General features: G+C 41.8%; 1 protein-coding gene across 5 annotated transcripts in view; it reads left to right on the plus strand.

The window, feature by feature from the left end:
- FYB1 (FYN binding protein 1) overlaps positions 1–22,740 on the plus strand; it is a 159,507-nt gene that overhangs the window by 49,985 nt on the left and 86,782 nt on the right. For 4 of the 5 annotated variants that reach the window (XM_077763461.1, XM_077763463.1, XM_077763464.1 and 1 more), the window contains exon 2: positions 10,671–11,832. In XM_077763461.1, coding sequence (XP_077619587.1) covers positions 10,671–11,832 — 1,162 coding nt within the window. Of the gene's footprint in view, positions 1–1,066; positions 1,089–10,670; positions 11,833–22,740 lie in introns of those variants that run through there. The other variant, XM_077763462.1, reaches the window with a different exon arrangement.

Below are 22,740 nucleotides of genomic sequence, written 5' to 3' on the forward strand. Positions count from 1 at the left end.
CATGCTGCCTTTCTCCCTCTCTCAGAAATAAATAAAACGTTTTAAAAAATTAAAATGATGAACTCTAGGATTTTTTGCTAAAAGTACAAGTGTACATAGTTTGGTGGGGGAGGGGCGGCAGGGAAGGGTTGAGGGCATTTGTACCTTGAAATGAGTGATCTTAATAAAGCGTGAATTTTAAACTAGATGGTAGCAAAGTGCCACATCCAAGAACTACTGGCACATTAGCAAGGAGTCATCAGTATGCTCAAAAGAAAATGAAGGAATGTATGAAGGAATGGATAAGTGAAAACCCAGAGCAGTGAAGCACCTTGGAAAGATGAGGGACCGGGGGAAAGAGGGTAGCTGGTGTTAGGAGCTAGATATACACCATGAAAAGCCTGAATTTGAGAACAGCACAATTTTAATAAGAGAGGGTGCAACCAGCCCTAAAGAGCCCCATGGTGACAAAGGTGAGAGAAGTCGCTCATCTCATGACAGTCTTGTTACTGTGACTTGTCAGAGAGAAGTGAGGCAAAAGGTGTGAGGTGAATGCACTGTTAAATCCTGATTACTTTATAAATTCTTGAACGCTTTATTTTCTAAGTTCAAAAGGAGAGAAATGGAGCAGGAATGTGAGGGGGATAGGAAGGGAGGCCTTCACACTGCCGTATTCTGTAGAGTGAGGTTTCAAAATATCCCTTTCTGTTTGTGGAATCTTTCCTAATCCTTCACTTCTAATGGCTGGGTTTACTTTCCTCCATTCACACTCCAGATCCTTTACTGTAACCTGCCTTGATTAGCTTGTCAACGCCTTCCTCTTTTGAGCCGATTTCTTCTCACAGGACTTTCACATGCTGGGAAGGAAGTCTCTAGAAAACCCCACAGACGGCCTCATCTCCCTCTACCCCAACCCACTCCACGTAGACCACGTACTTTCGGTTTCTTACTTCTTGTCAAGCGCAGAGAGGGAACTCACTGCCCAGGCTCCCATGTCTGTGTGTGTTTGTGTGTTTGTGTCTGTGCTGAGGGGGACGTGAAGACTGAGAAAAAAAGGAAGCAGAACAGTTCTGTTATTTTTGTCCCAGGTCAAACAGCATCTTTCTCAGGTATCAAGAGTTTTTATTTTTAAATCTCATATGGTTTTAGCAAAGTAAGTTTTCTTTTGCTGGTTTGTACTATGTATATATATAAAAATAGAATAACCACTAGAAATACTAGGTGACATTAATATCTCTTTGAGATGACAGAGTTGGAGGCATAAGAAAAATGAAAGGACTTATGTTGCATAATGGGGGGGTACTTAAAAATATTGTCTTACAATCCTGATAAGCCTCTAGTAAGACATCTATGAAAGCACTTCAATTACCTACAAGTTCGTTAGTCAGAAGGTAAATTCCTCAGAGACTATCCTCTAATTGGTATATTTAGTTAACTCAGGCTGAGTGAATTATACAGAAAGCAAGTATAAGTTAAATTTGCTATAAAAGCTATATGAAATGGACTAACAAAAATAAATGGTTTGGGGACTGTTTATTCTATACTATCTGCATCTGACTTCATAGTCTCTACTCATGTCACCATTCCATTAGCATCAAGGAGTCAACAACTTATAGCAGAATAAACTTCAGAAACATATAAAAGTCACATTGAAGTCCCTCATCCACTTTGCTGAAGCCATCAGAAGCCAAGACAAAGTCGAAACCATGTCGGTGCAGGAGCTATTTGGTCGGATAACCAGAAAGAGGTCCGAAGGCTCTAATTTGTAGAAAGCTGGTGATTTTCAAGTGTGATTTTAAATAGAGAAGGTATGTAAGAGTCTAAAGGATCAATACACCTTGAGAGTCCAAGGTGACACAGAATTTGGAAAGTGGGCCGTCACTGTCGGAGCTTTCCTAGTGGCTGAACTACCTTGCTTCCTCTACTTCAATTGTCTCTAGAAGAGAGAACACAGTAGGAACAAGGAAAAGATCCTGGTGCCTGAGGTAATACAAGGGGAATAATGATACAGAGGTTTTCTGCTAAGGTACTTAGGCCAGCCGCCTGCAGGGAAATGGCCAAGTTCACCTGTGTTGAGGGGATCCAAGCCACACAGCTCTCCGAGAGACCCCCCTCCTACCAGGGGTTTTCTTCTTACTACTTTACACCTGGCAGCATCAGGCCCGCTGCCGGGGTTGCCTGCCTTTACAAGCCACCGACAGTAATGTGAGGGCTCCCCCCACCGCTTCCGCCATCAGCTCCTCCTACCTGTGCCCTTGCCTCGTCTGCAGAGCCTGATCTTGCCCCAAGAACTCAATTTGTGGCGAGGAGCACGTTCCCACATCCTGTTGCAGAGGGGCCTGGTACTCCCTCCAACCCGAGAGGCTCAGCCAACTGGAATCCATCATGGCCCGTTCGCAATGAGATAGAGACTCTGGGAGACAGAGAGCTCTAAAAAATAGATTCATGAGTGGGGTTCAACACTCTTCAAGAAGCTAAGGAAAGCACATCCCCAGCCATCATCTGGGGGCTCAATCATGATGGAATTCAAGTAAACTCAGCCCATCGGCCAGTGTGTGTGATAGATATAATGGAAAGAATGTGCCAGGCATTAGGGAGTGCTTGTTTGGGTGGGTGGTGGCAGAAGGGTGCTGTGTTTGAGGAAGAAAAATAATAATAGTTCCCTGCTTTTACAACTCAGTGGGGAAACAGAGTAGACACACTAAGTACTTAAGTTATAATCCATTAAGTACCTAAATATCTAAAAAGCGTTAATGGAGATGAGAAAAGCGTATTGCAGTTTCACACTCTCTAGTGCCCAACCTGCCATCTACCATCTTGTGGGAAGTTGTAGCAAGTACTGTATTAGCAACCAACTTCTATTGACTCTGTCTTTACAACTAAGAGCAAGTAGAGAGGTTTTATTATGTAATTTCTGACAATAAACAGTTTTAAGAAAGTTTATTTTCAGATTAAAGCCATTCCCTTTTCCGAGTTTACTGAGTATAGAAGATTAAGTCTCTTTATAAAGAAAAGAGGAGCACCCGAGTGGTTCAGTCGCTTAAGCGACCGACTTCAGCTCAGGTCATGATCTCATGGCTCCTGAGTTCGAGCTCCGCATGGGGCTCTGTGCTGACAGCTCAGAGCCTGGAGCCTCCTTCGGATTCTGGGTCTTCCTCTCTCTGCTGCTCTCCTGCTCATGCTCTCTCTCTCTCTGTCTTTCAAAAATAAATAAACATTTAAAAAGTTTAAAAAGAAAAGAAAACTTACCATCTGTGTGTGTCTGTGTGTGTGCGTGTGTGAGTGTGTGTGCATGTGTGTGTGTGTGTGAGCACATGCGTGCTCAGAAATGGTGGAGAGCTGGGTCATAGGAAACATATCTGTTATTTTCTTGCATCTAGGCAGTATAAACCAGTGAGTTGACTACCACTGCTCTGTGAAAATTTGAACTGCTTAAGTGCATTACAAATTTTCACCAGCCTGCTTCCCACCTCAAAGATGGCAAGTTTATTTGGTTTAGGAAAGAACGTTCTATTCTTCTCAGTCTTTTTATTACACTTTCTTATCAACACTTTGCTGACTGGGTCTCCAGTCTGACAGCAGGAGCCATCCGTCACCGTGGCAGAAGCGGGGCTCTCTCCTGCGGCACACTACCGTCGCCTGCCTCTGTCCTTCCTCTGTGCACTCCGACTACTGCTGGGAGCCTGGGTTAGGACTACAGCCAGCCTCCTGGAAGGTCTTCCCTTGACATATGCACCTCCTCACAACTTCGTGTTATCCTCTGAGGCCACCACACCTGGGGTCCTGTTCTGGGCAACGGTGGCAGCTGTAGGAGCTGATTTTATTTTATGAGAAGAACCAGTGAATTGGACCAAGTAAGTCATGGGTAAAACATGACTTAACAAAAATATAATAGGGGCGCCTGGGTGGCTCAGTTGGTTAAGCGTCAGACTTCAGGTTAGGTCATGATCTCGCAGTCTGTGAGTTCAAGCCCCGCTTCGGGCTCTGTGCTGACGGCTCAGAGCCTGGAGCCTGCTTCAAATTCTGTGCCTCCCTCTCTCTCAGCCCCTCCCCCACTCATGCTCTGTCTCTTGCAACAATAAATATTTAAAAAATTTTTTTAAAAACATGATAAAAAAGAAAATCTATGTACAGTAAAACTGATCAGTGCTGGGGCGCCTGGGTGGCTCAGTTGGTTAAGCATCCGACTTCGGCTCAGGTCATGATCTCACGGTTCGTGGGTTCCAGCCCCGCGTCATGCTCTGTGCTGACAGCTAGCTCAGAGCCTGGAGCCTGTTTCAGATTCTGTGTCTCCCTCTCTCTCTGACCCTCCCCTGCTCTCGCTGTCTCTCTCTCTCTCTCAAAAATAAATAAAACATTAAAATAATTTTTTAAAAAACTGATCAGTGCTGAAACAAACAAACAAACAAACCAATTTGGGTAAACCATTATTAATTGCCTCATAATTAAAAGCACTGCATGCAATCAGGTGCAAATCACTTTCTTCTCTTTTTCCTTGGGCTCTATATAGGGGGAAGTAACAGCATCCATAAGAGTGGTTTGCTCTTCTCATGCTTTAATTACAAATGTGACACAGGAGCACCTGGGTGGCTCAGTCAGTTAAGTGTCCGACTTCGGCTCAGGTCATGATCTCACAGTTTTGAGTTTGATCCCTACGTGGGGCTCTGTGCCGACAGCTCAGAGCCCGGAGCCTGCTTCAGATTCTTGTCTCCCTCCCTCTGCTCTTTCCCCACTCATGCTCTGTCTCTCTCCTTCAAAAATAAACACTAAAAAAAAAAATTTCAAAAGTGACACAAACACACCTTGAGGTAAAATCAAGCCTCGGTTATTTTAAATTCATTAGTTCCCCACAATTCATGGCTGTTTTATCTCTTGCGTGCTTTATAAATGAAACTTTACAGAGATGACATTTTCAAAGACTTGAGACTTTGAAAACAATCTCTAGTGGTTGCTTTTTTGTATTATTTAGTTTTCAAGCAGTTATTTATAGGTTTTAGAGTATATTCTATTACAAAAATCGAAAACAGACTTTCTGGTAAGGTGTTTTCAAAAATCCAGGAGCAATAGGATTAGCTCCGGGCTTCACACCACAGCACTGTCTGGACTGATAATTCTTCATTGAGGGGCTGCCCTGTACATTGTAGGGTGGCCAGCAGTATCTCTGGCTTTTACTTACTGGAAGCCAAGAGCACTCCCTCGGTCAGTCATTTCAATCAAAGATTTCGCCAGGCATTGCCAAAAGTACTTCTCACTGAGAACCACTGGATTAACCCAATATCCAAGATTTCTTTAAAAGTATGAGTACTGCAAAGATAAATCCCAAACAAAGCAAAACCGTCTTATTGACAACAGTGATAAAGTACTTTTAATTTTCCATATGAAAATACGTAGATGAACCAGCTACAAAGGGGAACATTTTCTTAATGTGTTCAGTTTCTTGATGCCTGTCCTAAATGTCATCTCAGCCTTTGTTTAAGTATGTATGTGATCCATTACCTTCACACAAGTTGCTAAAAGCAAAGAAAGATTTTCTGTAATCTGGAATTGTTAACTAGCAATGCAGAGGATGTAGCAGAACATTTGTATAACATCTATCTTCCCTGGGGGCTATAGCAAGCATGGTAAGTTTATGGCAGTGAGGATACACAGTTCTGAGGAAGGGAAAATATATGGGGGCTAAAGGAAGTCCATTTCTGTCAAAAGCACTTCTACAATTACATCTGTGTGATTATAGAGCAATAGATGGGAGTACTTTGGACTAATCATTATATAGGCAAATGGAAATGTAGGTATAGATGGAGATCATAATGAATTGCTTCAAATGACTTTGGAAAAGAAATTTAAGTAACTTGGAATGAAATGTTTGATTTACTTAAAATATCCTGAACTCTGAAGTCTTCCAGATTTGAAATACCTCTTCTTAAGAGTAAGTAGCAGTCCAATCTTTAAATTATTTTAATGTTTTATTTATTTATGAGAGAAAGAGAGAGAGAGACAGCATGAGCAGGGGAAGGTCAGAGAGAGAGGGAGACACAGAATCTGAAACAGGCTCCAGGCTCTGAGCTAGCTGTCAGCACAGAGCCCGATGCGGGGCTCGAACCCACGAACCGTGAGATCGTGACCTGAGCCGAAGTCAGACATTTAACCGACTGAGCCACCCAGGAGCTCCCAATCCAATCTTTAAATCATTGAAAGTTAAAAAGGTTCTGCAAACTAATGCAAAGCGTTAATAAGGGGAAACCAGGTGTAATTCCCTGTACTATCTTCTCAGTGCTTTTGTAAATGTAAAACCATTCTAAAAAATTTTTAAATCTATTTTTAAAAACAAAATTGTGCAGATAATATGCACTGATGTGGATCAGTTGTAAGGGAAGATAACAGAGATAATATTCAAAATATTTAACAACTGGAATTGTGCAGGTACCAAGAAATCAGAAGGGTTGTTTATGACATATCCAACTGTGCTCATGTGTAGCAACTATCAGTTCTAGAAAAAAGCAAACTGCAAAGCAAGGGTTTCCACTTGTGCAGAAAGTGGGGACAGGAAGGGTGTGTGTGTGTGTGTATGTGTGTGTGTTTATATGTAATTGTATATGCACAGCTTAGAAATATACATAAGACCCTGAGAACAGTGCTTGCCTCTGGTGAGGAACTGGGTAAATTCACCATGTAATTTATTATTTAAGGTAGGTTAATTCTGAGAGTGAATGTAAATGTTATTCATAATCATTTCAGAACAATAGGCATAAAGCTATCCTATAGTGGCAAGTCAGGATATATGACACCTCTGGACCCAGGGCAGTAAGACCTAGAGTTCAAGGCCTAGAGTTGACTCATTATTCATGCTATCGTACAATGATATATTACTCCTACCCTCTTTTTAATGTTTTTAGAGGTTAAGAGAACACTGGAAAATGGAATGACTATTCAATCTACAATGAAATCAGGATGGAAGAATGTCAAAATTTTCTTTTATCATTTTTACTTTTCTATCCTTACCATTATGCAAGAAATCTAGCTATTATTGTTAAGATTAAGGGCAAATCTGGATGTTGATAATTTTATCTAATAAACTTAAAACAAAACAGTGATAATGAATCAAATAACATCTAAAGCTAAGCAGTCAGAATAAGTGATTAAATAGTTGTAAAGTTTGGGCTATTGATTTGTCATATTTATTAGTGGTTCCCGTTTCTTCAAAGTGTCCATCCTATGTAGGAACTTCTTACTATTTCTTTCCCTATCTTTCAACATTCAGTGAAAAATTTCAGAGTGTGGGTAAACCAGACTCAAACATAATAACTCCGTTATACTATCCAGCAGTATGTTTGTTTCAGTCACATTGATTTAAAATTGCAGCATAATTCAGCATATGAGCCCCCCGAGTGGTTCAGTAGGTTGAGCAATCAACTCTTGATAACTGCTCTCTGGTCATGATCTCATGGTTGTGGGATTGAGACCCACTTCATGCTCTGAGCTGAGTATAGAGCCTGTTTCGGATTCTCTCTCCCTCTCTCTCTGCCCCTCCCCCTTTCACACACATGCACATGCATGCACTTTCTCCCTCTCTAAAAAAATAAATAAAAATAAGCATTAAAGAAACAACATAATATAGCGTAATGTATAAACTTGTCAAGTCACTATGTTGTTCAGAAACTAATGTAATGAGTGTCAACTACACTCACACTTTAAAATTCAAAACAAATAAAATCAATATAATTAATTTAAATTAAAACGTAACATTAACTGGGGCACCTGGGTGGCTCAGTCAGTTAAGCATCTGACTTAGGCTAAGGTCATGATCTCGTGGTTCGTGAATTCAAGCCCCACGTTAGGCTCTGTGCTTACAGCTCAGAGCCTGGAGCCTGCTTCAGATTCTGTGTCTACCTCTCTCTACTCCTCCTCTACTCGTGCTCTGTCTCTCCCTCTCTCTCAGAAATAAACATTAAAAACGATTTTAAAAAACCCATAACATGAACTATTATAGCTTCAGAATTTGATCACCTGAGGAAAATGATGTTATATGACTAGTGAATTACAAAAAAACAAGGTTGGCAAACAATCATTGGCTGTGCAGCACATATAATTCTTGCTCTGAGAACTTTACATGCATTCATTCATTTAATCCTGATTTAAAAACCAAACCCTGTGAAAAACAGGTAGTTATTATTATCATTTTAGAGATGAAGAAAACTGAGTCTCAAAGAGGTTAAGTAACTTGCTAGGTCACATGGCCAGTAAATGACAAAGTCAAGATTTGAACCCAAGACAATACTCCTAGAGCCTGGGTTATTAACCATCACACCGCACGGCCTCCTGGGTCTGGGCTGACAGCTAAGAGACTTAGGTCTCAACTACTTCCATATTTTCTGCTCTAAAACCAGGACATGGAGTTTGACAGAGGGTTTTCCCCCATGAAATCCAAGACATGAAGTTGCTATCACTAAGTATCATATTGCTGTAATCTTTTGGTTGCTCTTTTCTCTCCAGTGCAGTGGGAGAAGAGGACTAGATGATTCCTAAGGCTTCCCTTACTGTATAAAACAAGGAAACCCTCCTATTTACAAACACACTTACAGTTATCAGCTTAATCACCCTATTAGCCCCATAGAAGTGAGCAAACTAAGGCTCAGAGAACTTAGGTGCCCTGCCCTAGGTTAAACAGCTAGTAAGATTCAAACCCAGGCAGTCTGGCTCCCCAGTCTGTGCTATTAACCACTCTGCAATGTAGCCTCTTGTTCTAAATCTAGAATAAGTCATAGATCTAGAATATAAACTGCAAAATATAAAATGAGTCCAGAATGAAGAAGTTCTTCTTTGGAGACCAACATTCTTACAGGTGGGGAGCAAGTTTTTGTATTAATACTTGTAGATTCATCTTGTGTTAAGGTTTGGAGTCTCTGCAGCTGTGATCTCCTTGGGAGAGCACAGGGAAGGACCCATCTTCTCCCATTCTGTCCCCCAGCACCCCAACTCTCCCTAATCCTGCTGTCTTCCTGCCTATAGCCTTCAGGGATTGTTTGAGGATTGGAGGATATCATGGGGATAAAAGAAGTGGTCAAGGGAGACAAGGTAAAAAACAAGATGTTTTCAGCAACTTGAAGATAGGGTAGAAAGCTAAAGGAGCAAATTTGAACTGGAAAGTGGTGCTCTCATCTGCTTTTCTCCTCCTAGCACCTAGGCCCCCTTCCCACATTCTGCAAATGCACATGCACTGCGGTTTGGAACAAAGGAAAACTCCAGCTGAGGGCACCACTTCTTTTAAATTGCTAGTCACAGTATTCAGCTCATTGCCAGCCCTTATTTCCCCAAATGTGCATTAGAAGCCTGATTCCAGACTCCAGTCCACATGTTGTGGGGATACAAGAAGGAGTGAGACCATTCTGGACTTCAGATCCCTACACACACCTGAGTTTGCATCCCTGAGGTCACAGTTCCTGGCTGTGAGCCCTTGAATATGCTACTTAATATTTCTAATAATAGTTTCCAGATATTGAGCCCACGATCTGGTTTTGTGGTAAGGAGGAGTACATTGAAACATGAGATGTATTTGGATGTGGGGCCAGATAGGTGGTGGTGGAGAGGAAGAAAACATTTTCTAGGTGAATCTTAAAGCACGAAAACGGAAATTGTCATGGCCACAGGTGTGTTTTCAGTGGGTTTTTTTTAATGCTTCAGATTTTCAAATACTTCTTGAAGAACTAGAAAATTTCAAATCCTTGCTTTGGAGAGAAAGAGCAAATACACTATGAACTTTTCCAGACCAAATGGAATTATAATCACAGAGAAGGGTGACTATCTGTTTTCTTTACTGAGTAATATCCTAATTCTAGACAAGGACAGAAACTGTGTAGCAGGACTTCTAAGAGGGAGTGTTAAATGTCCTTCTAGAAGAGGCGAGAGTGGAGAGACAAGAAAGCTGGATGTGAGACTTCCCAGCCAGTCTCTCTACTGCTTCCCCATCACCCTTCCTGTGGGTTCCCAGCCTGGGCCCCTGAGAGAGGAGACCAGTTTGGGAGGTGATCACATTCTGCCTGCTAGTCTGGTTCCAGTTGAATCGGTAGCACTCAATATTTATAAATAAGTAGAAAAACTCACTACTGACTTCTCCAAATGAGTGAGTTTTTCTGCCACATCTCTGTTAGCAAGCAGGTAACACCTTAAACGGGGATGGGAACAGAAGAGCTCTTGCAAACCACAGAGATGTTAAACATGGCCGCGTGGTAGAAAGCGTGCAACCTGAATTTGTAGAAGAACTTATTTTCATTTTTTCAAGCGTGGTTTCTATTTAAGAGGTTCGACTGTAAAATATGGAAGAAGTCCCTTGTTAGTCACTTCCATATTTTTTCAAGTAAAACAAAGGAGATACACACCAAGTTAAGAGTAAATCCAACAGGAGAGCAGGAGAAGCAGTGAGGGAAAGACAAAAGGTAAGTTGTAACTTGAACAGAAAGAGACAAGTCAGTCTAAGGCAAAACACAACAAAACACTATATGCACAGCAATAGCCCTCCCCTTCAAGAAACTCTTACAGATGATTTTGCCATAGAGGAAGATAAATGTTACAATGCCTCCCTAACCAATCAGCGACGCTGCAAGCCTCAAACCAGGAAGCCCTTTAGAGTGTAGTATTTTAAATTGTGCAAGTGAGACTTCTGGCTCTCAGCTAGTTTTTGTTCCCTGTGCTTGTAGGACACAAAAGCAGATGTGAAGTCCCTCATGGCGAAGTTTAACACGGGGTGCAACCCCACGGAGGAGGTCTCTGTCAACAGCCGCCCCTTCAAAGTCGCGGGGCAGAGCTCACCTTCAGGAGTACAAGCTAAAAAGAACCTATTCAACAGCCAAGGAAGTGCCAGCCCTCCTGCGGGACCCAGCAACGTACCTAAGTTTGGGTCCCCAAAGCCACCTTTGGCAGTGAAACCTTCATCTGAGGAAAAGCCTGACAAGGAGCCCAAGCCCCCGTTTCTAAAGCCGACGGGAGTGGGCCAAAGATTTGGACCACCGGCAAACTCAGCCACCAGAGACCCTGAGGTAAAAGTGGGATTTCCAAAACCTGTAGGCCCCAAGCCCGTCAATGTGCCCAAGGAAGATTCCAAACCTGTGTTTCCCCGCCCCCCTGGGAATAAGCCTTTGCTTCACAGTGTAAACCAAGACCATGACCTAAAGCCACCAGGTCCCAAGCTGGGGTCTAATCCCCCGGCCCAGGAAGCTGAGCAGAAACAAGTGTTCCCCAAGTTGGCTGGGGTTAAAGGCAAGTTTGGGTCAGCCTCCCAAGACCAGGACCCCAAGCCCCTCTTTCCCAAGCCGGTCTTTGGCCAGAAGCCATCCCTGAGTAGCAATGACAGCCATGAAGATGAGAGCGCCACCAAGAATGTGTCTCTACAGAAAGGCCCCCCGGCCCCCCTCGGAGCCAAGTCCAAAATGACCCCTTTAAAATCAACAAGGGAAGACCAGGAAAATAAAGACCAGGGAGGAGAGACATCAAGCTCACCTTTCCCCAGCATGGTTCTGAAACCTGCCGCAAACAGAGGAAGCCCGGGCCTCTCCAAAAATGCTGAAGAGAAAAAAGAAGAAAGGAAGATAGATGCTGCTAAGAACCTCTTCCTGAGCAAAATGAATCAGGAGGAGCCGGCCTCTGGGCCTCCTCCTGCCAAGTTCCCTAAGGCACCTTCTAAGTTGACCGTGGAAGGGCCCTGGGGCCAAAGTCAAGAGAAGGAAAAGGGAGACAAGAATTCAGCCACCCCTAAGCAGAAGCCCCTGCCTCCCCTGTTTGCCCTGGGCCCACCGCCACCAAAACCCAGCAGACCCCCAAATGTTGACCTGACGAAATTCTGCAAAGGCGCTTCAGGAAACAGTGAGTTCTTTTCTCGTTTGCTATTTAACAAGTTTTGTTCTACAGCAGAAGGTGTTTTACCTCCTGGGGAAAAAATTTATAACAAAAGGAATGATTCCATCACTGGGACTCCTAGGCACGTGGTAACTTCTCTTTGGCATTTTTTTTTTTTTTTTTTTTATTTCTGTATGGGAGGTGTGAGAGGTAAAAATCCTTAGTTCTGTGAGAAAGTACCTCAGCCGGCCATCTTTGGGGTGAGGAGGGAAATGTATCCACTTGATTGATAAGTGGTTTTGCTTTCATTTACTTCCTTAGTTGGGTTTCATTTCTGTTGGATGAGGCTGAGGTGTGTTCTCCTTACTACCACAGAAGAGTTAGACAAAAAGATGAGCAAACCTTTAGGTTGGTGGTTTTCAGACTGGGTCAATCCTGATGCCCGGAGACAGGTGGCAATGTCTGGAGGCAGTTTTGGTCATCACGACCTGAGGCTGCTGCTGATAAGGAGCAGGTAGAGGCCTATGTGGCTGTGAAACATCTTAGACTGTGCTGGGCAGCCTGTCCCGACAAAACAGCCAGCGCAGTGTCGATAGTACAGAGCTAAAGAAAACCACTTCTAAGTGATTTTAAATGTCCAAAATGTCAACATACATTTCCTAAGACCAATATTCAAATAAGAGAGGAACAGGGCTCAGGAAATGCCACTTTCTGTTTTATACTTCTGCTGTTTTCTATTTCTTAGCATAAAGCTTTCTGAACTTTGCTGACTCCTAAAGTAGTACCTAACTAGGATCATAAGCCAAATGGACACATTAGTCTCCTTTTGGGTAAATAGTTTAATTTTTTACTAGAGATGTTACAGTCCTATGGCACATGCTAAAATTTGATGCTGAATGGCCCGACTTCCCACATCATTGGAACCCTGCAGAGTGATGACAGAGCTCACTTATGCCTGAAATGATTAATATTTTAGGCCAATAATGTGCAACTATTGTTTATGGTTGGGGAAGGTGGAGAAAGGATGCTTATACATAGTGGAATAGTGACCACACCACTATTAGACACATGAGACATATTTTCTTCCTGACAAAAATATGGTCTAATTAAAGCAGTTCTAGGTATAAAGCTTGTTTTTCTTTTTCAGTTCTGCAGAAGGATCTTGCAATCTATCATCTTCCTGTGCTCAATATTCTTGCTGTTGATCAACAGATTAGTGACCAAACCCCCATTCATCGATCCTGTAGAAAGCACATATGAAATGATGCCATGGTTATCCATCTTCTAGAAGGATTCAGCCTTGTTACACTTGTGTCCTCCTCATCTGTCACCTTCTCATTTTAATACTGGTCCGTAACTCAGAAACATTATTTTTGTGAAAATTTCTAAAAGGTCCCCTCTTACTTCCCGTAGTTCTTCTGTGCCTCAGATAAAAAAAAAAAAATTAGCTGCCATAACCTCCATCAAGCTCTAACTTCAAATCAGGGAAACCCAGTGATGTTAAGCAGAAATCCTTGGGAGTTTTATTCCATGTCTTCCATCTTTATTTCCACCCAATTCCCAGGTTTAGGGGGTGGGAACTGGTTGTCTGGTGTCACACTGATGAAATGCTAAGGAAGTCCTCCGGCTCTACAGTCCTGGCCAGGTCAGTGTTGAGCTGACCGTTGGTGCAATAGAGTTCCGAGGAACCCAGACAAAATTGCCTGGTAGACAGTGGGTCCTTGCCCTCTCTCTCTCTTTCCCCCACAGTGACCTGTCTTCCCACTGCTCAAGTGCCTATGACAAAATTTAGATTCTAAATCCTCCTATAATATATCCCACCTGGAACTCAGATCCCTTGGAATATATTATCCTCCAAAAGTGAGGCTGTTCCCCCTTCATCCACCTCTTTCACCGATCGAAACTCAATCCTTCTTAATCTGAACTGACTGCAGGTTGATGTCAGGTAAAGGAATCAGATTTCTAACTTTAAATTGTGAGTAGCACCCCTTTAAAGCATTCACATTTTTTTAAGTATTTAAAATTTTTAAGTGACTATTTTAAAATAGAAATTACATCTGGCTAAAAAAAACAGCAAGTGTAAAATGATATGCAATCCTTGTCTGTCATTTTCTGTGTCTTCTCAGCCTCTGCCCCACAGAAACCACTTTTCTTTATTTCTATGTCCATCAAGTTTCCTTATGTCTGTGTAAGCAAATGTAAATATATATATTAATCCCCTTGGCTTTACGCTCAAGAAGTAGAACATTATATGCTATGCTTTTATCCTTGCTTTTTAAAAAAAATAATAAATCTTTTATATCTCTTCATATTTTAATAAGAGGTAACCGAATATTCTTTAGAGTTGCATAATATGCTGGTAAATGAATGACCTACCTAATGGGATGAACAACTCGGACTATTTCCCAACTTTTTTCTGTTCAAAACAATGCTGCAAAAAATAACCTTGCATATGTGCCTTATATGTTATTTTCTGAACACTGAGAATTTCCTAACGGGCAGGTCTGCTGACTCCTGATCCTACCACTGTTATTTTTCCCAAATCTTACTAAATAATTTAGCATTCCACTTAAGAAGGTTAAAAATATACCAGAGTTAGAAACTATATAGTGTTCGAATTAACCAATGCTTCATCTAATCACTCTGCAGGTTTTCAAAACTCTAAAACTATTTTCTTAGCCTTCTACCTTTCCCGGTTCACCTCCAACTCCTTAAACCTCTTCCCCAAACCTACCCTCCATCTTTTATCATCTTCATTTAGTATATTAGCCATTAAAACTATGTATTATTTATTGAGGACTCGTTACATACCAGATACACATTACCCTGTTCGCTCCTCCCAAGAATCCAATGAAATAAGAATTCTGTGAGGAAACTAGAGCTCAGAGACATTGGGTAATTTGCCCAAGGCGGTACCATGACTAAGCAGGGGCAGGGCTGGTCCTTAGGTGTCTCTGATTCCAGGGCCCGGGTCCCCCTCAACGCCTTCCCTGCTAGGCTCTTTCTCTTGAAACATAGGATATCATGAGATAATAAATCAAATATATAAAAGAATTTTCAAATATAATCAAATATATAATCAATTATACAACCAATTGATCAAATATATAATCAGATATATCAAATAAATCAAATAATTCTCATTCTTCTCTCTCTTTTTCTCTCTGTTCTTTGATTGAAACATTCTTAAACTACAAATACCACTGTAAGCTAAATGAAGATAGATACCAGACAGCCTAACATTATTTATTTGGAGCATAGAATTAATACATTCTTGTGCATTGCTCAAGTCTGTCATCCCACCAAGGTCTATTTAATCAGATTTTAGTACTAATATTATCTATAGCCTAGCAATTACTTTAACAAATTAGATAACTCCTGTCAATAAGCTTACATTCCATTGAATAGAGCTTCCACATGAAATGAATATTATGCACGGGGTCTATACTGTAGATCTATTTGGCTTGGTTATGAGTAAACCTTACTTGCTTAAAAGTAAGCTTGAATATAACATATTGCTTTTCTGAACATGAAGCTAATAACTTTTTCCCCCCAGAACCATTTGGGGTTATAAAACCCTAAACTTAAAAAAAAAATAGAAATCTAAAATATCAAAATATTCTCTGAACTAACCTTGTCTCTGGCTCCTTTTGGTTCCTGGGCCAGTGGTGAGAGGAGCTCATCCTAAGCATCCGTGTGTACCCAGCCAGTGAAGTTGTGGTTGTTAAGAGCCCCTGATTTGACTGTTGGTGTGCATGTGGGAGTTAGTAATAAATCTGCTTGGAAATATTCCATCCAACCCTTTTTCTGGTCTTGTTCTTAGCACTGGAGAGAAACCAAGACTCATCTTTCTATATGTTAGCTTTAAGCATCCTGACAATTGAAGGGGTGAGGCCAGGGTCCCGGTGGGCATTGTCAGAAGGGTTAATGGCATCATGACTGACCCCCTCCTTATTCACTTATGCATCACTTCAACTAATCCAGCCAACAGGAATCTGGAGCCTAAAGGAGCCTGGGCTATTTTCAGGAGCAAGGATAGGAGGAGGCAAGAGTTTCCTCCATACACCCAAAACTGTCTCTTCTCTCTCTCCCTCCACTCTTTTTTTACACATACTCTTTAAAATTGCCTTGTTAGATATTTATATATCACGTTATATCAGTGTGTGTTGCTCCGAGCCATGACAAGGGAAAAAGATTCTATGCTCAAACACATCTAAAAAATTGGGGGGGTGGTAAGTAGATTCTTTATAGCAGGGTTGCTCCAGGCGTTTAATATACCTTAGGTCCCTAAAAGACAGATCCCAGGACATGTTTTCGGAAACATCTCACAGATTGGACCCTTTCAGAACACTGAAAAGCTAGAGGCAAAGCTGTCCAGTACACAGGCTGGAAGTGAAGCATGGGTTTGGCTTTAGGTGGCCACGTTGATCTGCTTGCTCACTGTCCACATGTCTGAGGTGCATTTTGTGGCTGCTGTCACTCTTACTTTCGGTTCCGTCCTGAGCCCACTCTGCTTCACTTGCCTTCCTCGGTCTTGGGGAACGCAGTTTTCCATAAGAGTTCTGGGTCTTTCTTCTGTTCCAGATTGAAACTTCTGAGGAAGCAAGAGTCTTAATTGGGCAGCTTACCTGAGTTTAACTCAAAAACAGAAATGCCTGGGGTACCTGGGTGGCTCAGTCAGTTAAATATCAGACTCTTGATCTCTGCTCAGGTCATGATCTCACCAATTGTGGGACTGAGCCCCTGTCAGGCTCTGTGCTGATCGTGAGAAGCCTGCTTTGGATTCTCTCTCTTTCTCTCTCTCTCTCTCTCTCTCTCCTTCTCTCTCTTTCTCTGCCCCCTGCCACTTGCACTCTCTCTCTCTCAAGATAAATAAATATTTTTTAAAAAATAAATAAAATAAAACAGAAATGTGTCTGAAAGAGTATTCCCTCTCTCGGCCACACAAGCCCCTGGTCAAATCTTAAGAGCTTCCTATTCCTCATCTTTCTCTCCAAGTTCTCAACCTTCCTCTCTTCTAAGATAAACCAGCTCCTCGATCTTAAACCCTATTCTCTCCAACAACCTATTTGCTCTCTGCTGCATTATCCCAACAGTATCCTTGGGGCTTTTCTTAGCCAATGTTTTTATCATTTTTTAAAACAATCTACATGGTCTTTATTTTTACTTCCTGGCATTTAAATTTGCTGTGGAGAAGTGTGAGACCTCCCTGAATTTCCCCCTCTGAAAGTGATTATCTTTTCTTCCTGGATTCCCAAAGAAATCTCTGTCTTTAAGGTTTAAAAACCTAGCCAAGTTATGGTAGTGTCAATCACTCCATCATCAGTATTTTCTGAGTGATGTTCCTCTTTGCATTTGGGGATCTTCTGTTCCATATGAATACAGGTCACCCCAATTTCTTTTGATCTGGCTGATGGGTGACAAATGCATCCATGTGTTCTAATCCAGTGTGATAAATTCACCAGCTCTGAGTGTTGCTTCAAATCCACTCTTCTGTGGAACAGAAGATAGTTACGCTGATCTTGAGAGCTGGAAGCTGTTCCATTTTCTGCAATTTCATTTGGTTCCCTGTACCAGGGCAAGACCAGCCATGGCGGCCCATCCCCCTTCTGCCTCTGATATGGTTCTATCATGGTATTTAGGGCTTTCATGCTATAGCTTTCTCCTTGACCTTCCCCAGGATGCTCACTCACCCTTGAGTCCACTTCACCAATTTGGAGTGTATTAAGGAGAATGCACAGGTTTTTCTAAAATCAGTGACTTCTGGGGGTACCTGAGTGGTTCAGACCATTAAGCATCTGACTCTTGATTTTGGCTCAGGTCATGATCTCACAGTTCTTGAGTTTGAGCCCCATACTGGGCTCTGTGCTGACAATAAAAAACTGCTTAATATTCTCTCTCCCTCTCTCTTTCTGCTCCTCCCTGGCATGTTCTCTCTCTCTCTCTCAATAAACAAATAAACTTTAAAAATTTAAGTTAAATTAACATAAAACAAAACAAAATAAATAAAATAAAATAATCACTGTTTTCCCCCAGAATTGCTCCTCATTATAGGGAACAAGTGGAAAGCTTTATCTGCCTCCTATGGCACCTGAGTCTTCTGTTTCTTCCCCTAGGCCAACAGTTGTTGATGTTTATCCAACTATGTTATTTTTTCTTTTCTGTGTGTGATGGCCACTAGTGAGTTTGGGATAACATTTACCTTGCCCTATTTTAGTTTTCCCATTTTATTTTGGGATTGGAGGAGGGACATTCTAGAAGTCTCCCTCATTACTTAATATCAACTAAGGATTTCAACTATGATCTAGGTATCAGCAACATTTCCAAAGGAACCATCAATTCACTCCTTCACAAGGCAGAAAGGAGACTCACGTGAAATGCATGGTCACTGCTTGTTTCATATCCTCTGGATTATGCTGTCTGGTCAAAGACACTGAGATGGCCACTCTAGGAGTCTCTTCTGAGGAGTCTTTCAAACCACAGTCAAGGTGAAGGGCCAGGGAGAGACCCAGCTACCTGATGGGTGTTTTACCTCTGGAGTGTGGGTGGTGTCTTACCTCTAAAAACTTGAAAACTCCCTGAGAGTAGTTATATTGTAAGCTTTTAACAGCCAATTACTTTATACTTAGACCAGTAGAAGAGTGGAATACTGGAGAGGAAAATGAGCCAAAAGAAGGCGAGGACCACCGGGCCGATCTCTGAGTAAGACAGTTTCCTCTCTTCAGGGTCTAAGTCATTTTGTCCTTTAAAACCCTCTTCCACATACTTTGGTTCCCGGTTCCTTGCTCCACGCTCTCTTTGGCTTTAAACTTCTTTTTTAACTGCTCAGGTGCTGGCTAATCTTTTAATATTCATTTTAGCACAACAGTAGCCCATACTTATCATCTAATTTGCAGAGGAAATTTTCTTTACAGTGATAGTCAACCATGTCTGTATGAGGGACTCGTGCTTTCCTTAGGGAAGAGAAATTTCTGTAAAACCCAGTTTGGAGCAACATGTCATGATTTATCCTGTTGTAAGAACTTCCTGTGATCAAGCAGCAGAAGTTGGTGTATTTGTAAGCTGCTTAGAAAAGAAAATATGGAAATTTTGCCCAATCCAGCGGCATTATAGCAACATAGTAGCATCTGCACTAGATCAGAGAAGATACGGCCACTTATGACATAAATAAATATTTTGTTTTATAGCTACTAACTTGCCCATAAAAAGTATAAAATGGACATGAGATGATTTAATATATATCAAATTTGATTAAAATTATTTAATTCTTAAAATAGTCATGTAACCCATAGAGGGAAAAGCATTAAAATGAAATTGCAATTTCCTTGAGAAAGGAAAACTAGAAAGAAAGTTAAATCTAAAACTCAAATACAAATACATAATGAGTCTAATAATCAAATACACACTCTTCCTGATTTACTTTCAGTTGTTTTGCACACATTAAAATATTTTAAAAACTAAAAAGGAAATTTATAATCTAGATAGGAAGATTGAGTAAATGTTATAATTCAGTCTGCTCACTGGGCAGGAGATATCTTGATTCATATAATTGGCTAAAATTATTTCCAAGCCAGTCAGTCTCCCTTTTTTAAAGGATTGGATTTCTGAATATTATGGGTTCATATGCTAATAACACCCCTTTGTGTATGTTTTTTTATTTTCAAAACAAAATGAGATTAATTTACATAACACACGAATAACTCCAATTATAGGAAGAACGAATTATGCCTCAGGAGCAGAAACCCAGCTACTTGTTTTTACAAATATATTTGGAAATGTCCTATTCTTTTGGAGGAAGCACCGTCATGAGTTATGGCAAGGCTCTGAAGCCCCGAGAACAAACTAGAGCACTAAATTGTTTTTCCAACATCTGAGAAACAAGGAAGAAAGAATCTAGAAGTCAGAGACTTTAACTGCCATGTTAACCACTAGCAAACACACACACACACACACACACACACACACACACACACGTTTCTCTTCCGTTTAAATTGCCACTAAAGAAAAACGATTGTACTTTATTCTGTCTGGCATAGCGAAGGTAGGAAAAAAACATGTACAACAGCCAATAGCAATAGATACTATCAGGAAAAAGTAACTGAAGGTGAGACATCTGGCTATAGAAAAAACCTGAACAGAAAACCATATGAGGTTTTTCTTTCCCCAAAGTGAGAGCGGGTGTTGTAGAAGCATGGGCTGTACTCATCACAGCAGTCGGCATCCCTCTGCAGCTGCACGCCTGTGCGCCACAACGGCTCCTTCAGCCAGCGGCACGCTCCTGGCAGCCAAGAGTGTTTCTCCAGGCCTGGCAGCAGGTCTGGTGAGGCACAGGAAAAGGTTCTTGCCTGTAACACCACTCTTTTCTTGATTTGCTAGTAATTCTCAGAACCACCACGTAGGGCATCTGGTGTTCAAGAGCATCGTGCGTCATGATATCATGAGCACAACCAGGCAGCTAACAATCTGTCCAAAATAATTGCAAGGTGGAAAAATACCCCAGGTATCCAGAATGTGTTCAAGTATTCGTTCCCCTTATTCTAGAATAACATTTGCTCAACTCCATTAAGTGGAGAAAGGCTCCTAGATGAATACCAAAAGTGCTCCTCGTAGGGGTTTGTTTTTAAATACTACAGTATTTTCTACTTTTCTTCCAAATTGTCACCTTAGAGAAATCGATGTACTCACACCCTCTCAGTTACTGAGGATCTGGACTGCAGCTTCTCCAGGAGCCGCCTTCTCCCTGTTTCTAGAACTTCAACCACACACACGCGCGCGCGCACACACACGCGCGCACACGCACGCACACACGTGACTTTCTCCTCAGCCATTTCTTCAAAAACAGTTTCATGTGGAAGGAGGATAAGTCAAGTTNCCCTTCTCCCTGTTTCTAGAACTTCAACCACACACGCGCGTGCGTGCGCACGCACACACACACGTGACTTTCTCCTCAGCCATTTCTTCAAAAACAGTTTCATGTGGAAGGAGGATAAGTCAAGTTTATAAAGTACATTTCAGTCATTCATGTTACTCTAAAATAAAGATTTTCTAGACCTGATAGAGCAGTTTAACAGGCAGGAAACCTCACAATATTATAGAAAGAGGCTGTCTTTGATTTCTCTGAGGCTTTGAGCCTTTAGTCCTCATGGGGAGAAATTAATCATGTCTGGCTGAGTGGCATGCAGGCAGATGAGGTTTCTAGATCTTCAGCTAGATCCCTATCTGCCGGTTGGGAACTCCGGCTTTGTTCACCAACTCTACTGGTTGGGTTGGGTGGACTATTAGAAGGTGAGGCTGTATCTTAGCTCCAACTGCTATTTACAAAAATACTGGTGGCTTAGAAACAACAGAAATGTCTGTCTCACAGTTCTGGAGGTTGGGAAATCCAAGATCAAGGTGCTGGCAGATTTGGTGAAAACCCACTTCCTGGTTGTCTTCTCACTGCGTGGGGATAGCAGAGGCATGAAGGAGCTCTCTGCGGTCTCTTCTATAAGGGCATTAATTCCGTCCATGAGGACTCCTGCTTCAGGACCCCACCACCACCTAAAGGCCACCTGCCTAGCATCATCACATTAGGGATTAAATTTCAGCACATGAATTTGAGGGACACAAACATTCAGTGTCTAGAAGATGGCCGATGACATTCAACCTAGCAGATGGTACTCCACCACAACCCACCCATCTGCCTCCCTCCTATTTTCTTGCTTTCTTCTTCATTCTCATCTTCTAAGCTATGATTATTTTTTTTAATTGTATCCTTTTCCATTCCTCCATTCCATCACTGCAAGTCTCCTTTCTTTTGGGTCAATGAAACCTGTTAGGAGAACCTACAGAAAATGCTGAGCTTTATAGAGGCGCGAGGACCAAAGAAGCTGCTGGCTTCTGAACTACTAAGAAACCATGGTTAATTACATGGGCCAACATGAGTTTGAAATGGAAAACCTAAGGCAGAAAATAGAAAAGCTACTGGTGTGCTCCTTAATATCTGGATAAATTTGGGGTGCCTGGGTGGCTCAGTCGGTTAAGCGTCCAACTTCGGCTCAGGTCATGATCTCATAGTTTGTGGGTTTGAGCCCCGCATCACACTCTGTGCTGACAGCTAGCTCAGAGCCTGGAGCCTGTTTCAGATTCTGTATCTCTCTCTCTCTGACCCTCCTCTGCTTGTGCTGTCTTTCTCTGACTCTCAAAAATAAATAAAAAACATTAAAAAAATTTTTTTTAATATCTGGATAAATTTGGGCACCTGGGTGGCTCAGTTGGTTAAGTGTCCGAGTTTAGCTCAGGTCATGATCTCACAGTTGGTGCGTTGGAGCCCCACATGGGGCTCTATTCTGACAGTGGAGAGCCCACTTTGGATCCTCTGCCTCCCTCTCTCTCTGCCCCTCCCTTGATCTCGCTCTCTCTCTCTTTCTCAAAAATAGGTAAAAACATTGTTTTAATCTAGATAAAGTTAATTTCAAATGCCAGCCTGTGTTTCATGGAAAGGCTGAATGGTCCCCGTGGAATATCAATGAAGGACAAAGCCGCTTGAATTTTCAAGGTCACTTTGGGTTTCTAGCTCCTGCCTCTTCTAACTTGTGTCCATTTAGGAACCGCATCTCTGACCCTGCTCTGTACTGCAGTGACCCATACAAGACTTGTAGCCTTTCCTTAGTTTTCACCACAAACCACTCATGGAAGGCGTTTGTGTGCTTGACAGACTTCAAGGAAGGTGTCAGACACAGGAGTCATTTACATTGCATCAAGGCCAGAAATGTAAAACAGAGTATTAGCAACCACCGTTCTTCAGAAGCAGCTAGGGATTTTACAACCCAGATTCCCCTCGCATCTCCTGCTGTTCACCTCCTCCTTTCCTTTCCTATTTCTTTGACCCTTCCTTCCTCAGGGCAGAGAACATTCTGTCTTTTTTTTTTTTTTTTTTTTTTTTTTTTTTTTTTT

The sequence above is a fragment of the Crocuta crocuta genome, unplaced genomic scaffold (assembly GCF_008692635.1).
Source record: "Crocuta crocuta isolate KB4526 unplaced genomic scaffold, BGI_CrCroc_1.0 scaffold4, whole genome shotgun sequence".
In the NCBI taxonomy this organism is placed as follows: Eukaryota; Metazoa; Chordata; class Mammalia; order Carnivora; family Hyaenidae; genus Crocuta; species Crocuta crocuta.